The 13157-nt window shown below is 43.5% G+C and overlaps 1 protein-coding gene across 4 annotated transcripts; it reads left to right on the top strand.

Moving 5' to 3' along the window:
* Nucleotides 1-489: 489 nt before the first annotated feature.
* On the top strand, nucleotides 490-10270 carry mybl2a (MYB proto-oncogene like 2a). 4 transcript variants are annotated; one of them, XM_082962015.1, is made up of 8 exons: nucleotides 490-1875; nucleotides 2348-2453; nucleotides 2662-2733; nucleotides 2883-2975; nucleotides 3093-3313; nucleotides 6017-6137; nucleotides 6370-6423; nucleotides 6630-10270. In XM_082962015.1, the coding sequence occupies exons 1-8, from the start codon at nucleotides 1859-1861 to the stop codon at nucleotides 8523-8525; spliced, it is 2580 nt and encodes an 859-aa protein (XP_082818141.1). In that variant the 5' UTR covers nucleotides 490-1858; the 3' UTR covers nucleotides 8526-10270. The 4 variants fall into 4 exon arrangements, with proteins under 4 accessions (XP_082818141.1, XP_082818143.1, XP_082818142.1 ...); XM_082962017.1 differs by having other exon boundaries at nucleotides 491-1223; XM_082962016.1 differs by having other exon boundaries at nucleotides 492-1886.
* The last annotated feature ends 2887 nt before the right edge of the window (nucleotides 10271-13157 follow it).

Genomic DNA, 13157 nt, shown 5'->3' on the forward strand with positions numbered 1-13157 from the left:
TTTCTCCTCATTATACAAGAATGTCTGATAAGAAACATTGTTTTGTATTTATTTATTTTTTTATGGATAGGGGCAAGCTCACCATGTTCAAAACTGTATGACCAAATCAACTCAAAGACTTGGTTTGAAAATCATGTTAAATTTTTTATAATTGACTTTGGCCAGCTTCACAATCAATTTGAGATGATTTGGACACAATGCGTGAAAAATGCTAATATTGTTCCCATGACTTGAATGGAATTTGTGCCACAAATTCTAAAATGTTAGCATTTGGAAACAGTGCCAGGAAAACTAAACTAAAGCATGGAGTGATGTCATACCTTGTCCATAGATTGCTTACAGGGTAAGGAAACCAATATGCCATTTTGTAATTTGGGGGAACTATCCCTTTAAGCATGTTTAATAATGATCTCTTACCTAGCTTGATAAGTGTCTGGTGACATTTTTGCTGTCCTAAAAAGAACTAGTTAGAAGGGCCTGTGTCATGTTAAAACTGCGTAGAAATTCAGGAAATTAGCTTTAAGTGGGGGAATAAAAGTTGCGCCCCTGCTTTTCGGTATTATATAACGTTGCGAGTGCAACAAATGCGTTGTTTCCGGAGAGCGTTGATGGTCTTGAACATACCCTTCTTCCTCACCCCTGTTCCCGGGAAAATTCTGATACCAAAAAAACGCTAGGCGTGAGATAGAAATTGAAACGCATGACTCTGGTTGATTCGTTTTCTACAGTTTAGCTACTTTACTTGCAAAGTATTGTAACGTAAAGTTGTTTGTTACGGTTAGAGTTCCTTGTCGGTTGAACAGACTGGACTGTGAGGCAAGGCCGCGACAGTTGGGTTTTGGGAGGTTTGCTGGATCCCTCCTAGAAGCTGGGGGAAATGTCCGGTTGGTCGCGCGGGTAAGCCAATGCAATGGGTTATACCGTTTATCTTATTCAGTAGTGGAAAGGAGCCACGTGCATCAACTTATTCCACGACGACCTGGAACTGTGTAGCCCAGAGAGCGAAAATGCCTTGGTACATTGTGACGTTATACTTCCAGTGGTCTTCGTGTGCATTTTGGCTGTGATCCGGAAGCTAGCTCGCTAGCTAACTGTTCAGTAACAGTCCAGTGCCCGTTTAGAAGCCGTTGTTGTAGTTGTTTGCTAGCAGACTGGACACGTTAGCTAACGTCACCGGCATCTTCACCACCAGTTTCAGTCAAGAATACGTTTTTTTCTGTCATGTAAGAATGCAACAATTTGCTAATCACAGTTTTAGTTATCCACTTTTAAGTAGCATGGTGCATATTGTGGCATTGATTGGTGAAGATATTACTAAATGTATTTGCCTAAATGAAAGGTATCGCTCGCAGCAAGTAACATGCAGTTTGTTGATTAGCTAGCTAACGTTACATTGTTTCCAAGACTGGTGGAGTGGGCCTCATGAATTTGTGACATTCATTGTATGTGAAAACCAACTTGTTATAATGTTGCGCAGTTTGAAGCACATGTATTGGAATTTTATAATTCATGTTGCCACTTTTTGTTGCAATCCACAGACGCTCATGATGTACTAGGGCTGCAGTACTGTAGTTTGTTCAATTGTTGTTTTTTTTTTGTCGAAATAGCTTTGTTAAAGGGTGCACTTTTAACGATAGGGACCGGGTTACTTTTCACTTTTTTTGCCGAAGGACTTGGAGCATTGTAATAAGTAGGACAATTTATGTCATAATCAGCTGGCCTGCATTTGCTGGCGGAAAACCAGGCGTTACAACCATGTGTGGTGATCATTCTGTCCAGACCGACTGAGCGATACCACAAGTGACAGGCTCAGGCTGAATTTCGGCGCTGTACCAACCGTCATTGGGTACAGCACCGTATGGGACATCACCATGTGTAAGAGACAGGTAATATTAGCGTTCTAAATGGCCAAACTGGCTTCTCAACCATGTGGTAGAGAGGACACTGTCATAATAAGTCAAGACTTCTCTAACAGCTCAAGTGAACAGTGCTCACATGTAATAGGTTCAGGTCAATAAAGCAGCTGGTATGAGTTTTCTAAGTGATGGCAGCTGTGTAGGAACTTTGTAATTGAGGGGCACATTCATGCCTCAAGCAAACATCAAATTCCATAAAATCCAGGTGTGCCAGGGTTTTATGCCTGCCTCTGTTCTCTTCTTGGCCGCGTTCCCCAACTCAGACGTTCTAATGCTTGCCATGTTATCGACTGCTGTCGGGCACCAGATTGCTATAACATAGATAAGTAAGAAACCTACCTATCCAGGCGTTGTAAGACCTGGCATGCGTCAGCAACGCCTGGGCAGAGGAACGCGCCCCTTCTCATAGTTTTCTACCTGTTGATTTGCAGCATGCAGAGTGAAGATGGAGATGAAATGCTGTGTGTTGACACAGACTCTGATGTGGCGGAACAGCGGGAGAGTTATAAAGCTAAAGTGAAATGGACGCACGAGGAGGTGAGTGATTGATCTGGACTGAACTCTGGGCCTTGTGTCATAACTCTAAAATGGCCTATTTTACTTGTATACTGTCCTCTGTAACCTTAACACTAACCAAAAGCTCTCAGCCCTGACCTAAATCTGCTATGAAGGAAGAAGAGAATAATTGCTGCTCTAAGTAGTGTAGTGGTATGTTCTCTAAGTTGTTTCTCTCTTGTACTTGCAGGATGAGAATCTAAAGATCCTGGTGCACAACTTTGGAAGTAGTGACTGGACAACTATCGCCAGCTTCCTACCAGTGAGTGTTGGGGACAGATTTGGGGATAGATAGCACAGGCTATATGGCAGAATTGTAGAAGAGAATTCTAGTCCTATTTTTTTCTATTTGGCAGGCTCGAATTAATCAATCCTATCTGTGAAAACCTTACAAAAGTAGATTTCTTATAGGGACGCACAGAGTATCAATGTATGCACCGCTATATGAAGGCTCTAGATCCAGATTTAATCAAGGGGACTTGGACCAAGGAGGAGGACGACAAGGTGAGCAATGAAAAACAAATGCCATTATACAGACATATATAAATAGATTATTTATCCTTCCCTTTCTAAGGACAATAATCTCTCTCATCCCCTTCTCTCATCATTGTTCCTCTCTAGGTCATTGAGCTGGTGAGTAAATATGGGACCAAGCAGTGGGCGATGGTGGCCAGGCAGCTGAAGGGTCGCCAGGGGAAGCAGTGCAGGGAGCGATGGCACAACCACCTCAACCCGGACGTGAAGAAGTCCTCGTGGACACCAGAGGAGGACCTGATCATCTACAAAGCCCACTGTGTCCTCGGGAACCGCTGGGCGGAGATCGCCAAGCTTCTACCTGGAAGGTAACTGACCACAGCAAGGTTCCACATTAACTTTTTTTCTCACTGGCCTGGCCAGACCAGTTGACCCAGAAACTCCTGTCCCAAACTAAATTTCTACTGGCCTGGACCTGGGGTAGTTTAAATACATTAGAGTCATGCAGGGCCCATAGGTTAGCGTGCTGTCTCTCTGTTATTCAACTACAAATAGGCAATATTTTAATATGATATGTATTAAAAGCTGCATAATATAAATTGTTAATGCAAATCATTGCTTTATTCTTTGAAGCTGAGATCTACTGTGCCGTCGGAAAGTATTCAGACCCCTCGACTTTTACCACATTTTGTTACGTTACAGGCTTATTCTAAAATGGATTAAATAAATAAAAATCATCAGCAATCTACACAGAATACCCCATAATGACAAAGCAAAACGTTTTTTGACATTTTTGCCAATGTATTAAAATTTAAAAACGGATACCTTATTTAAATAAGTATTCAGACCCTTTGCTATGAGACTTGAAATTGAGCTCAGGTGCATCCTGTTTCCAGTGATGATCCTTGAGATGTTTCTACAACTTATTTTGAGTCCACCTGTGGTAAATTCAATTGATTGGACATGATGTGGAAAGGCACACACCTGTCTATATCAGGTCCCACAGTTGACAGTGCATGTCAGAGCAAAAACCAAGCCATGAGGTCGAAGGAATTATCCGTAGAACTCCGAGACAGGATAGTGTCGAGGCACAGATCTGGGGAAGGTTACCAAAAAATTTCTGCAGCATTGAAGGTCCCCAAGAACACAGTGACCTCCATCATTGTTAAATGGAAGAATTTTTGGAACCACCAACTCTTCCTAGAGCTGGCCGCCTGGCCAAACTGAGCAATCGGGGGAAAAGGGTCTTGGTCAGGGAGGTGACCAAGAACCAGATGGTCTCTCTGACAGAGCTCCAGAGTTCCTCTGTGGAGATGAGAGAACCTTCCAGAAGGACAACCGTCTCTGCAGCACTCCACCAATCAGGCCTTTATGGTAGAGTGTCCAGGCGGAAGCCACTCCTCAGTACAAGGCACATGACAGCCCGCTTGGAGTTTGCCAAAAGGCACCTAAAGGACTCTGACCATGAGAATCAAGATTCTCTGGTCTGATGAAAGCAAGATTGAACTCTTTGGCCTGAATGCCAAGTGCCACGTCTGGAGGAAACCTGGCACCATCCCTACGGTGAAGCATGGTGGTGGTAGCATAATGCCTTTGGGATGTTTTTCAGTGGCATGGACTGGAAGACTAGTCAGGATTGAGACAAAGATGAAAGGAGCAAAGCACAGAGAGATCCTTGATGAAAACCTGCTCCAGAGCGCTCAGGACCTCAGACTGGGGCGAAGGTTCACCACCTAACAGCCAAGACATTGTCAGGAGAGGCTTCTGGAACAAGTCTCTGAATGTCCTTTAGTGCCCAGCCAGAGTCCAGACTTGAACCTGATCGAACATCTCTGGAGAGACCTGAAAATAGCTGTGCAGCAACGCTCCCCATCCAACCTGACATAGCTTGAGAGGATCTGCAGAGAAGAATGGGAGAAACACCCCAAATACAGATGTGCCAAGCTTGTAGCGTCATATCCAAGAAGACTTGATGCTGTAATCGCTGCCAAAGGTGCTTCAAAAAAGTACCCAGTAAAGGGCCTGAATACTTATGTAAATATGATTTTTCATTTTTTTATTTGAATAATTTAGCAAAACAAATGTAGCTGTTTTTGCTTTTTCATTATGCGGTATTGTGTGTAGATTGAGGGGGGAAAAAAATATTTTATACATTTTATATCTAATACTTTCCTGAAGGCACTGTACATTAGGGAAAAGGTGCCACTGTCTTCCAATGTTTGTAAACAATATAAGTATAAACAAACACTGTATAGCCTCAAAATATGGTTAAAACTATAATTTTGATATCATGGATGGTCAGTCCTTGCATCCATACCTCTGTCTTGAGTGGTTACATTTCTCCAGGCCCATCCCTCAGCTTTTTACCAAGTTAGAGGCGGGGTGTCCACTTTGTCATCGTTTCAATTAAGGATTCTAGCTTTAAGATGCCGTTGCCCCTTTAAGAACAGTTTTTTGCTCTGCACAGCTAGCGTTTGAACACATCAACTCACTTCGCTAGAAAATAACCCGCAAGTTGTTTCTGAATGTAAGTCACTCTTATTATTAATATTATTATAACCCAAATCTACCAACGTGTAGTTAATAATTTTAGCTAAGTCTAGTAATATTTAACTAGTTATTCGTGCTCTGATATCAATAAGTTGTTGTGGCTCTTGGTGGTGCTCGAATGAACGGCTAATCATATTGCTCCAATAGCCCGACTTTTACGCATGTTTTCAACAGTGCAGTGCTGAATGCGATGCGGCCATATTAGTTTTCAATGGAAGACCACAGCAGCGCACGGAAATCTCGAACTGAAACACGCTGAAAGGTTTTGGGCCTGATTGAGCCAGTGACTGTGAGAAATCTACTGGCCCAGACATGTTTTTACTGGCCTGGGTTACATTGTTAATCATAATTTATGTGGAACCCTGCCAAATGTGATGATGAAACACAGGTCGCATTCAGATCCTAACAGGATTTCATTATTCAAACAATGACATCTCCAATTTACTAGTCAATTTGAATAGAAAGTCATAGTGTAGTTTTTCACTCCAGGAATGACACACGGCTTTTCTACCTCTTCACAGGACGGACAATGCTGTGAAAAACCACTGGAACTCAACCATCAAACGTAAAGCCGAGATGGGAGCATATGTTATGGATGATGACGGGAGCCCGCTACCACCCACTTCTCTGGAGCAGGGCGAGGTCGGCCCTTTGTATTCTTCACATACTAACAAGCACTATGTTTCACCTAACCCACCACCTACTACTCTGTTACAGGGCGAGGTCGGCCCTTCCTCAAATACAAACAGTCACCCTGTCACTTCCAACACTTTTAGCTAATTTAATTTACTTCAACAACAAAAGACGTATGTGCTGTTAGTGTAAACGAGGTAAATTGCGGTTGTTTGCTAACTTAGGTTATCTTGGCTTACAGGTAGATTTTCGTTGTGACGTTGTTTTGGACACGGAGCCTGAACCTCCAGAGGTGGTAAGAACACCATATCCTTGACTCTTTCTCTATTTGCGCATACTCACCTATGTCTGTGGGAGACCAAACAGCAGTGAGGTGTAATGTGTTCCTCCAATCAGGCATAATGTATTACTGTCACTAACCAAATGAAGCCTCTTTTTCTTCCCCACAGTATAATCTTGAAACGTTCAAACTTTTTCACCCATTCTCTTTGTTCTCTATAGATGAGGCAATATAGAGAGGCTATAGCTCCCATGCTAAAAATTAGGCCAAAAAAGGACTCTCACCCAGTCAGGTCAAAGACGGTGGTGTTCCCGCCTGTCTTAGCCATGAGGGACTCCAGCAGCCCCTGCTCCAGCTCCGGTCGTAGCAGCGTCCCCACTCTCCACCAGTCTCGCCAGAAGAGCATCACAGAGGCCGTGTTGCGAATGATAGCGGAGGACATGCTGCCCCTCAGCTTCGTGGAGGGCTCAGGCTTCAGGAGCTTCATGTCTGTGATCGGCCCCCAATATCAGAGGCTGTCCCAGCGTGCCGTGGGCCTCCGGCTGTACGACGACGTGGAGAAGGCAATCAAGCCCCATCTGATCCGCGACCTGAAGACCTGCTTGGCTGCCAGCGCGGGCGATGCCGTTGTCCATGCTACCCTGGACCTTTGGGCCAGCCCCTACGCCGACCCTGTTGTCGCCGTACAGTTGCACTTCCTGGATGACGACTGGCACATCCACCGGCCCACCGTGGCCTTCCGCCACATCGGCCACAAGAACATGAACGTGGCCATGGCCCGGGAGCTGGAAGCCGTGCTGCTGAGCTACGGCCTGTTCCCCAACAACCTGGGTTACATCATCACCAACGAGGCCAAGCACACCATCGCTGCCTACGACCTCTTCTGCGACTATAGGATCATGTGCTCGTCCCAGAGGGGCGACCCGGACGAGGAGGAGATGCTAGCCTTCTTGGGCGACCAGATGCCCACGGAGGACTTCTCAGAGATCCAGTTTGGCACGCGCGTGGGTTGCGTTGCCAACATGCTGCAGCTGGTGATCAAAGAGGCTCTGAAGAACTCTCGCGTGGTGGAGAACCTGCTGTCCCAGGTGCACAATGTGGTGGCGTTCTTCCGCCGCAGCGCCTACTGGAACGAGGTGCTGCTGAAGGAGTGTGGCCTGTCACTGGCCCCCTCACCCGGCAGCTGCCGCTGGAATTCCACCTTTGTGTCGATGCGGCGGATGGTACAGGAGGCGGTGTGGGGCTCAGTCATGACCCTGCTTGCCCAGGCCCGCATTGAGGCCAAGGACTCGTCCAGCTCCCCGCCCATGGTGAGAGCCAAGCGGGAGCAGGTGGTGGACATCATCGGCCTGCTGGAGCCCTTTGAGGAGGCCATCCAGGTGCTTCAGAGCGACGCCGTCACCTTCTCCCTCATCATCCCCTCCCTGATCGGCCTGGACAAGACCCTGGAGACCCGCTCCACCAACTACAGCCACTTCTCCAAGGGGCTCCGCTCCGGCCTGCACACACACTTCCAGCCCCTCATCCTGCAGAGGGACCTGATCCTGGTCACGGTGTTGGACCCCCGCATTAAGCTCCAGCCCTTCGATGACACGAAGCAGGAGGGGGACACCACCTCCCTGGCCGCCCCCTCTAAGTTCCAGGTCCAAATGCTGGTCAAGTCGTTGGTCAGCGACATGGATTCCTGGAACCCGGTAAAGCAGGAGGAGAGTGAAGAGATCCAGGAGGACTCTGAGGCCTCCAGCTCTAACCGTGACAGCGGCAACCTCAAGCGCAAGTCCATCTTCAGTTTCCTCCAGCCTACGGCCAAGAGCATAAAGCTGTCTGAGCTGGACCAGTACTTGTCAGAGCCTGTGCTGGATGGGGACGGCTCCACCCAGGTTTTCTGGAGAGATGCCTCACGGTTTCCCCAGCTGCAGAGGGCGGCCAGGAAGCTGCTGGCTGTGCCTGCCACCTCAGGCGGCTTTGACCGACTCTTCCCCATGGCGTCCTGCATCGTCAGGGCCAAGAGGAGCCGGCTGCCCCCTCACACCACCGAGAGGCTGCTGATCTACAGGGAGTTCCTGAGGGGGAAAGACGGGAGGTCCAATTCCAATGGCGCCACTAAACCTTCATAGACATGCTGAACACAGTGCCTGCTACTGCCCTATATATCTCATTATCAGTCCTGTGTGTGCAGGGTCTCTTACCATAATCTGTTACTTGATTGTCATCCAAGTTTACATGATTGAACAATGAGCCGGGACAAAAGCCTGCACACCAAGGATTGAGCTTTGAGGGCTAAGTGATGTCATGTCAACAAATGTAACACAACAGAAAGAATACCTCCTAAATAATGTTATTTTTGTAATTATGAAGTTAATACATTTTAGTTATCATGTAAAACATTTGGAAAGAACATGTTTGGTTCACCTTGTAACGGACAATATGGTAAGATGGCCAATTATCTTTGAGTGTATCCTGGAAACTTTTCTTTACTTTTTGTGTTTGGAGTTTGAATCTGCAAACAGATATTGGAAATGTAATTTTCTACATAATCATTTCTTTTCATTACCTACTGTACTTTTTTCTTTAAAGGGGCAATCAGCAATTGCTACAGCCATTTTTGGACTTATCATTAATTTATATGTACGCATTGATTCATGAAGAATATAACTTATAAATGCCTCATGAGCTTAACTCAACTGCCATACCCTATCAGAACCCAAAATATACGTTTGTTTTACTCTAAAACTATCATTTTGATATCATGGATGGTCAGTCCTTGCATCCAATGGCTCTGTCTATGAATTTGAGAGTGGTTACTTTTCTCTAGCCTCATCCCTCAGTTTTTTTACTGAAACAGGGATGGGGAGGACACTTTGTTATTGTTTCTACTGCCGATTGCCGCTTTAAGGATCAAGTAGCATACAGGGAACCTGTGTTATACAGTGACAATTGAGGTCATTGAATGGTGAGTTTTTTTCTGATTTGTTTGGTCAAACACAACTTTCAATCAATGGACATTGTTTGCATATATTACTGTAAACAGGTCTTCATCTTGTTGACATATTTCACCAATAGAAAGTGCACTTTTCTCTACCTCTTCATATCTCTACAACTTTGAGGTTTTCAGTTGCTTTTCACTGTGAACTCTTGCTTGGGGACTAATCGCATAGCAAGTAGTGTTGGAATAGTAGATTGATATACTGCTTTTCTTTTGAAGCTGCACAAATGTTCATTTGTATCGGCTTGGAATGAGTGATCATTTCTAAGTGTACTTATTTAAATAAAACAATTCCTTAAGAAATTAATTTGAATGTGCAGTACAGAATTTGAATGTACAGATAGCTTGTAGGGGCAGGTTTTGTTAACCAATGATGAATAATGACAGAGTAAAATGCCTTTATACTGTATGCAACTGGGTCGAGCAGTTAAGTGTTTTCCTTGCCCAAGCCTATAGTATTGGCAGTATTTTTCCTCCCTGAGATTGTCTGGAAATGTCACTTTTACATTCTTTATTCTTATTAATTTTGTGAATAAATTTCTCGTTTTCTAAGACTAAAATGTATCAGGATATCCACACAACTGTAATTTCTCCATGTATTTATTCTATTCGCTTGAAACTAACAATGCCTTGAATGTATGCAATTTACTCCAATCATGTAATTTGATGGATTTCGATTTTTATTTTTTTTAATTGGTCTTATTTTGGGGGAAATTTGTGTTAAACAAACGCAACCCCCTCGATATTTTATGAACTACTGGTAATGCTTTCTGAACCTTCATATAGTGCTGTGTCCAATTGCCCTTTCTCTCACGAAACAACTATCTTTAGTTGGGCTGAAATGTATGGAAAATAAAGACATTAAATTTTATTGTATTTCTTTTTCAGGTTCTCATTTTTGTTTTGTCTGCATAATAATTATGTACAAATGCCTACTGAAGAATACACATTTGAAGGTTTTGTCCACATAGTAGAGTACGCTATTATTGACAGCAGGTTGCTATAAACCTCTAGAGGGCAGTCAAGCGGGTAGAAGCCAGAGAGGAAGAGGCGAAGCGAGAGGTTTCACTCGACAAAATCTGTCCAAAATAAGCCATCGCGTTTATATGGCCTTATTTTTGACCTAAACTTGACCATTATATGGCCTTATTTTCGACCTAAACTCAAGTATTATGTTTTTGAGTTGAAACATGATCATATACCGTTTACAATAAGCCGAAAAGGCTTGTGTCCAGAGAATGAGAAACTCTGGTAAGATGCCTGCCCGTTTGTTGTTTTTCACGGTTACACAGGCCCGGTTTCGCATATCATGGGTGTTGTGTTTCATCTGATTGTCAAACAAATCACTTAAGGGCAGGCTATACCTGGGCAGTTCAATCCACCATAATAATTCCATAATTTATTTTGCTGATACACTGTAGCCTACTGGTTTAGGCTACTTTGACTCCTAAATTATATAGATACATTTCTGCTTATAATTTCCGACATTTGGTAGGCCATTTGTTTGTCATTTATAGCTAGATTACGTGCAGCTTCTCTTCTGTCATAACGTGTTGCCCCAGAAGACTAAGTAAAGTAGTGCTCACCAGAATAATGTTTTACATCAATAGAATGAATGCATTAGTAATCTAGTTAACACCAGTAAAGTTGTCTGTTTTGTTTAGAGACCCGGTAGAAAGCGCAATAACTCCATAACAGTGGAAAGATTGTTCGCATGCAAAATGTCACCAGTTTGACCGGCTTTAAGAAACTTGAAAGCTGAGAGAACGATTAAACACGTTTCTGATAAAGACTTCGGTTTGTCTTTGGTGCATATTTTATGTGGTTGAAATACTGTACTTGCACAACAGTGTCAAAGATAAGTTACACCTGCATTTGCATTTTTTCAAGAGATTCGGAAATAAATAAATAGTATTTCTTCAGTTCCCGAGACAAAATAAAAATCTGTTGTATAATTCTAGGCCAACTGCAAGAAATGTACAATTCTGCAGGAGTTAATATTATATTACCCTACATGTGGAAGGTTATAGGCCTACAGTCAGTGTCCGTATTTCAGTTAATATTCCATTTAACCCACATTAACCTAAATTAGGAATATTCTGTTAATTCATGCATACAGGGATACTCGTCAGCGGGATATCAAATGTGCCTGTAAACAGTTTATCCCGAATTAGAGTTTACTATCCGGAATGTGCGCATGTAAACGTGGTCCTTGTCGCCTGCCTTCGCGCAATTGGGACAACGACTCCCATTGTTAGGGCGGAGACATTAGCATCTCGTCATTATATTCAGATCTCTGTTGAAGTCAACCATTGGTCGAGAACAACCATCAGCCTTGCGTAAACTGCGCAAAATGTTTTGTAAAGTTTTATTTATTACAGTTACTGGTAGCAAAGATTTAGCACACATGAATGAGTTCGAAAAGAAACGTACATGACCCTTAGAGTGGAAAATGTTGCAATATACCTTTTGTATTTTGTTGTTTGAGTTAAAACAGCTAAACTGCTGGACGTATTAACAACCGTACGATGAATGTAAAGGTATTAAATGAACCAGCTTGCTATCGTTTCTTTCTTTATTAGTCATGATGTCAGTTAAACAGATAAGCACACAACGAAATGCATTTGAACAAGAAAGTGGTTTCATTGAGTATGGAATGCATTATGTTGACTATACCGCATTTTCTTTTAGGATGGCTCAAGGGCCCAAAGTTAGGCTGGGAGATCTGCCCCATCCTGAACTGCATGTGGCTGTTGGTAAACTTAAAGTGATATGTCACTCCAAAATCTAATTTGTTCACACGTTTTCAGATCAAAAGTGTCTAGCTAATGTCTGTCTTACATGAGTGAGTGTCCCACACCATCTGTTAGCCAGTTTTCCATACAGTATGAATGGGAAACATGGGTACTTAAGCAATAAGACCCGAGGAGGTGTGGTATATGGCGGATATATGGTCAATATACCATGGCTAAGGGCATGATGCAAACCCCTGAGGTGCCTTATTGCTATTATAAACTGGTTACCAACGTAATTATACAAGTAAATTGTAATTTTACCCATGGTATATGATCTGATATACCACGGCTTTCAGACAATCAGCATTCAGGGCTCGAACCATCCATTCAGACCCCTTGACTTTTCCCACATTTTGTTACATTACAGCCTTATTCTAAAATGGATTACATTGTTTTTTCCCCACATCAATCTACACACAATACCCCAAAATGACAGAGCAAAAACAGGTTTTTAGAAATATTTGCAAATATTATAAAAATAAAAAACAGAAATACCTTCTTTACGTAAGTATTCAGACCCTTTGCTATGAGACTCGAAAATGAGGTCAGGTGCATCCTGTTATCATTGATCATCCTTGAGATGTTTTTACAACTTGATTGGAGTCCACCTGGGGTAAATTCAATTGATTGGACAGGATTTTTTAAAGACACATACCTGTCTATATATAAGGTCCCACAGTTGACAGTGCATGTCAGAGCAAAAACCAAGCCGTGAGGTCGAAGGAATTGTCTGTAGAGCTCCAAGACAGGATTGTGTCGAGGCACAGATCTGGGGGAGCGTACCAAAAAATGTCTGCATCATTGAAGGTTCCCAAGTACACAGTGGCCTCCATCATTCTTAAATGGAAGAAGTTTGGAACCACCAAGACTCTTCCTAGAGCTGGCCCGCCCGGCCAAACTGAAGAAATCGGGGGAGAAGGGCCTTGGTCAGAGAGGTGACCAAGAACCTGATGGTCACTCTAACAGAG

The sequence above is a fragment of the Salmo salar genome, chromosome 15 (genome assembly GCF_965601325.2).
Source record: "Salmo salar chromosome 15, fSalSal1, whole genome shotgun sequence".
NCBI lineage: Eukaryota > Metazoa > Chordata > Actinopteri > Salmoniformes > Salmonidae > Salmo > Salmo salar.

What these genes read in the sequence shown, in the direction of transcription:
- mybl2a (XM_082962014.1), top strand. Translation starts at nt 878, where the DNA reads ATGTCCGGTTGGTCGCGCGG. An exon ending in CCAAGGAGGAGGACGACAAG is followed by an intron (nt 2,976 to 3,092) that starts GTGAGCAATGAA and finishes GTTCCTCTCTAG; the next exon opens with GTCATTGAGCTGGTGAGTAA. An exon ending in GCCAAGCTTCTACCTGGAAG is followed by an intron (nt 3,314 to 6,016) that starts GTAACTGACCAC and finishes ACCTCTTCACAG; the next exon opens with GACGGACAATGCTGTGAAAA.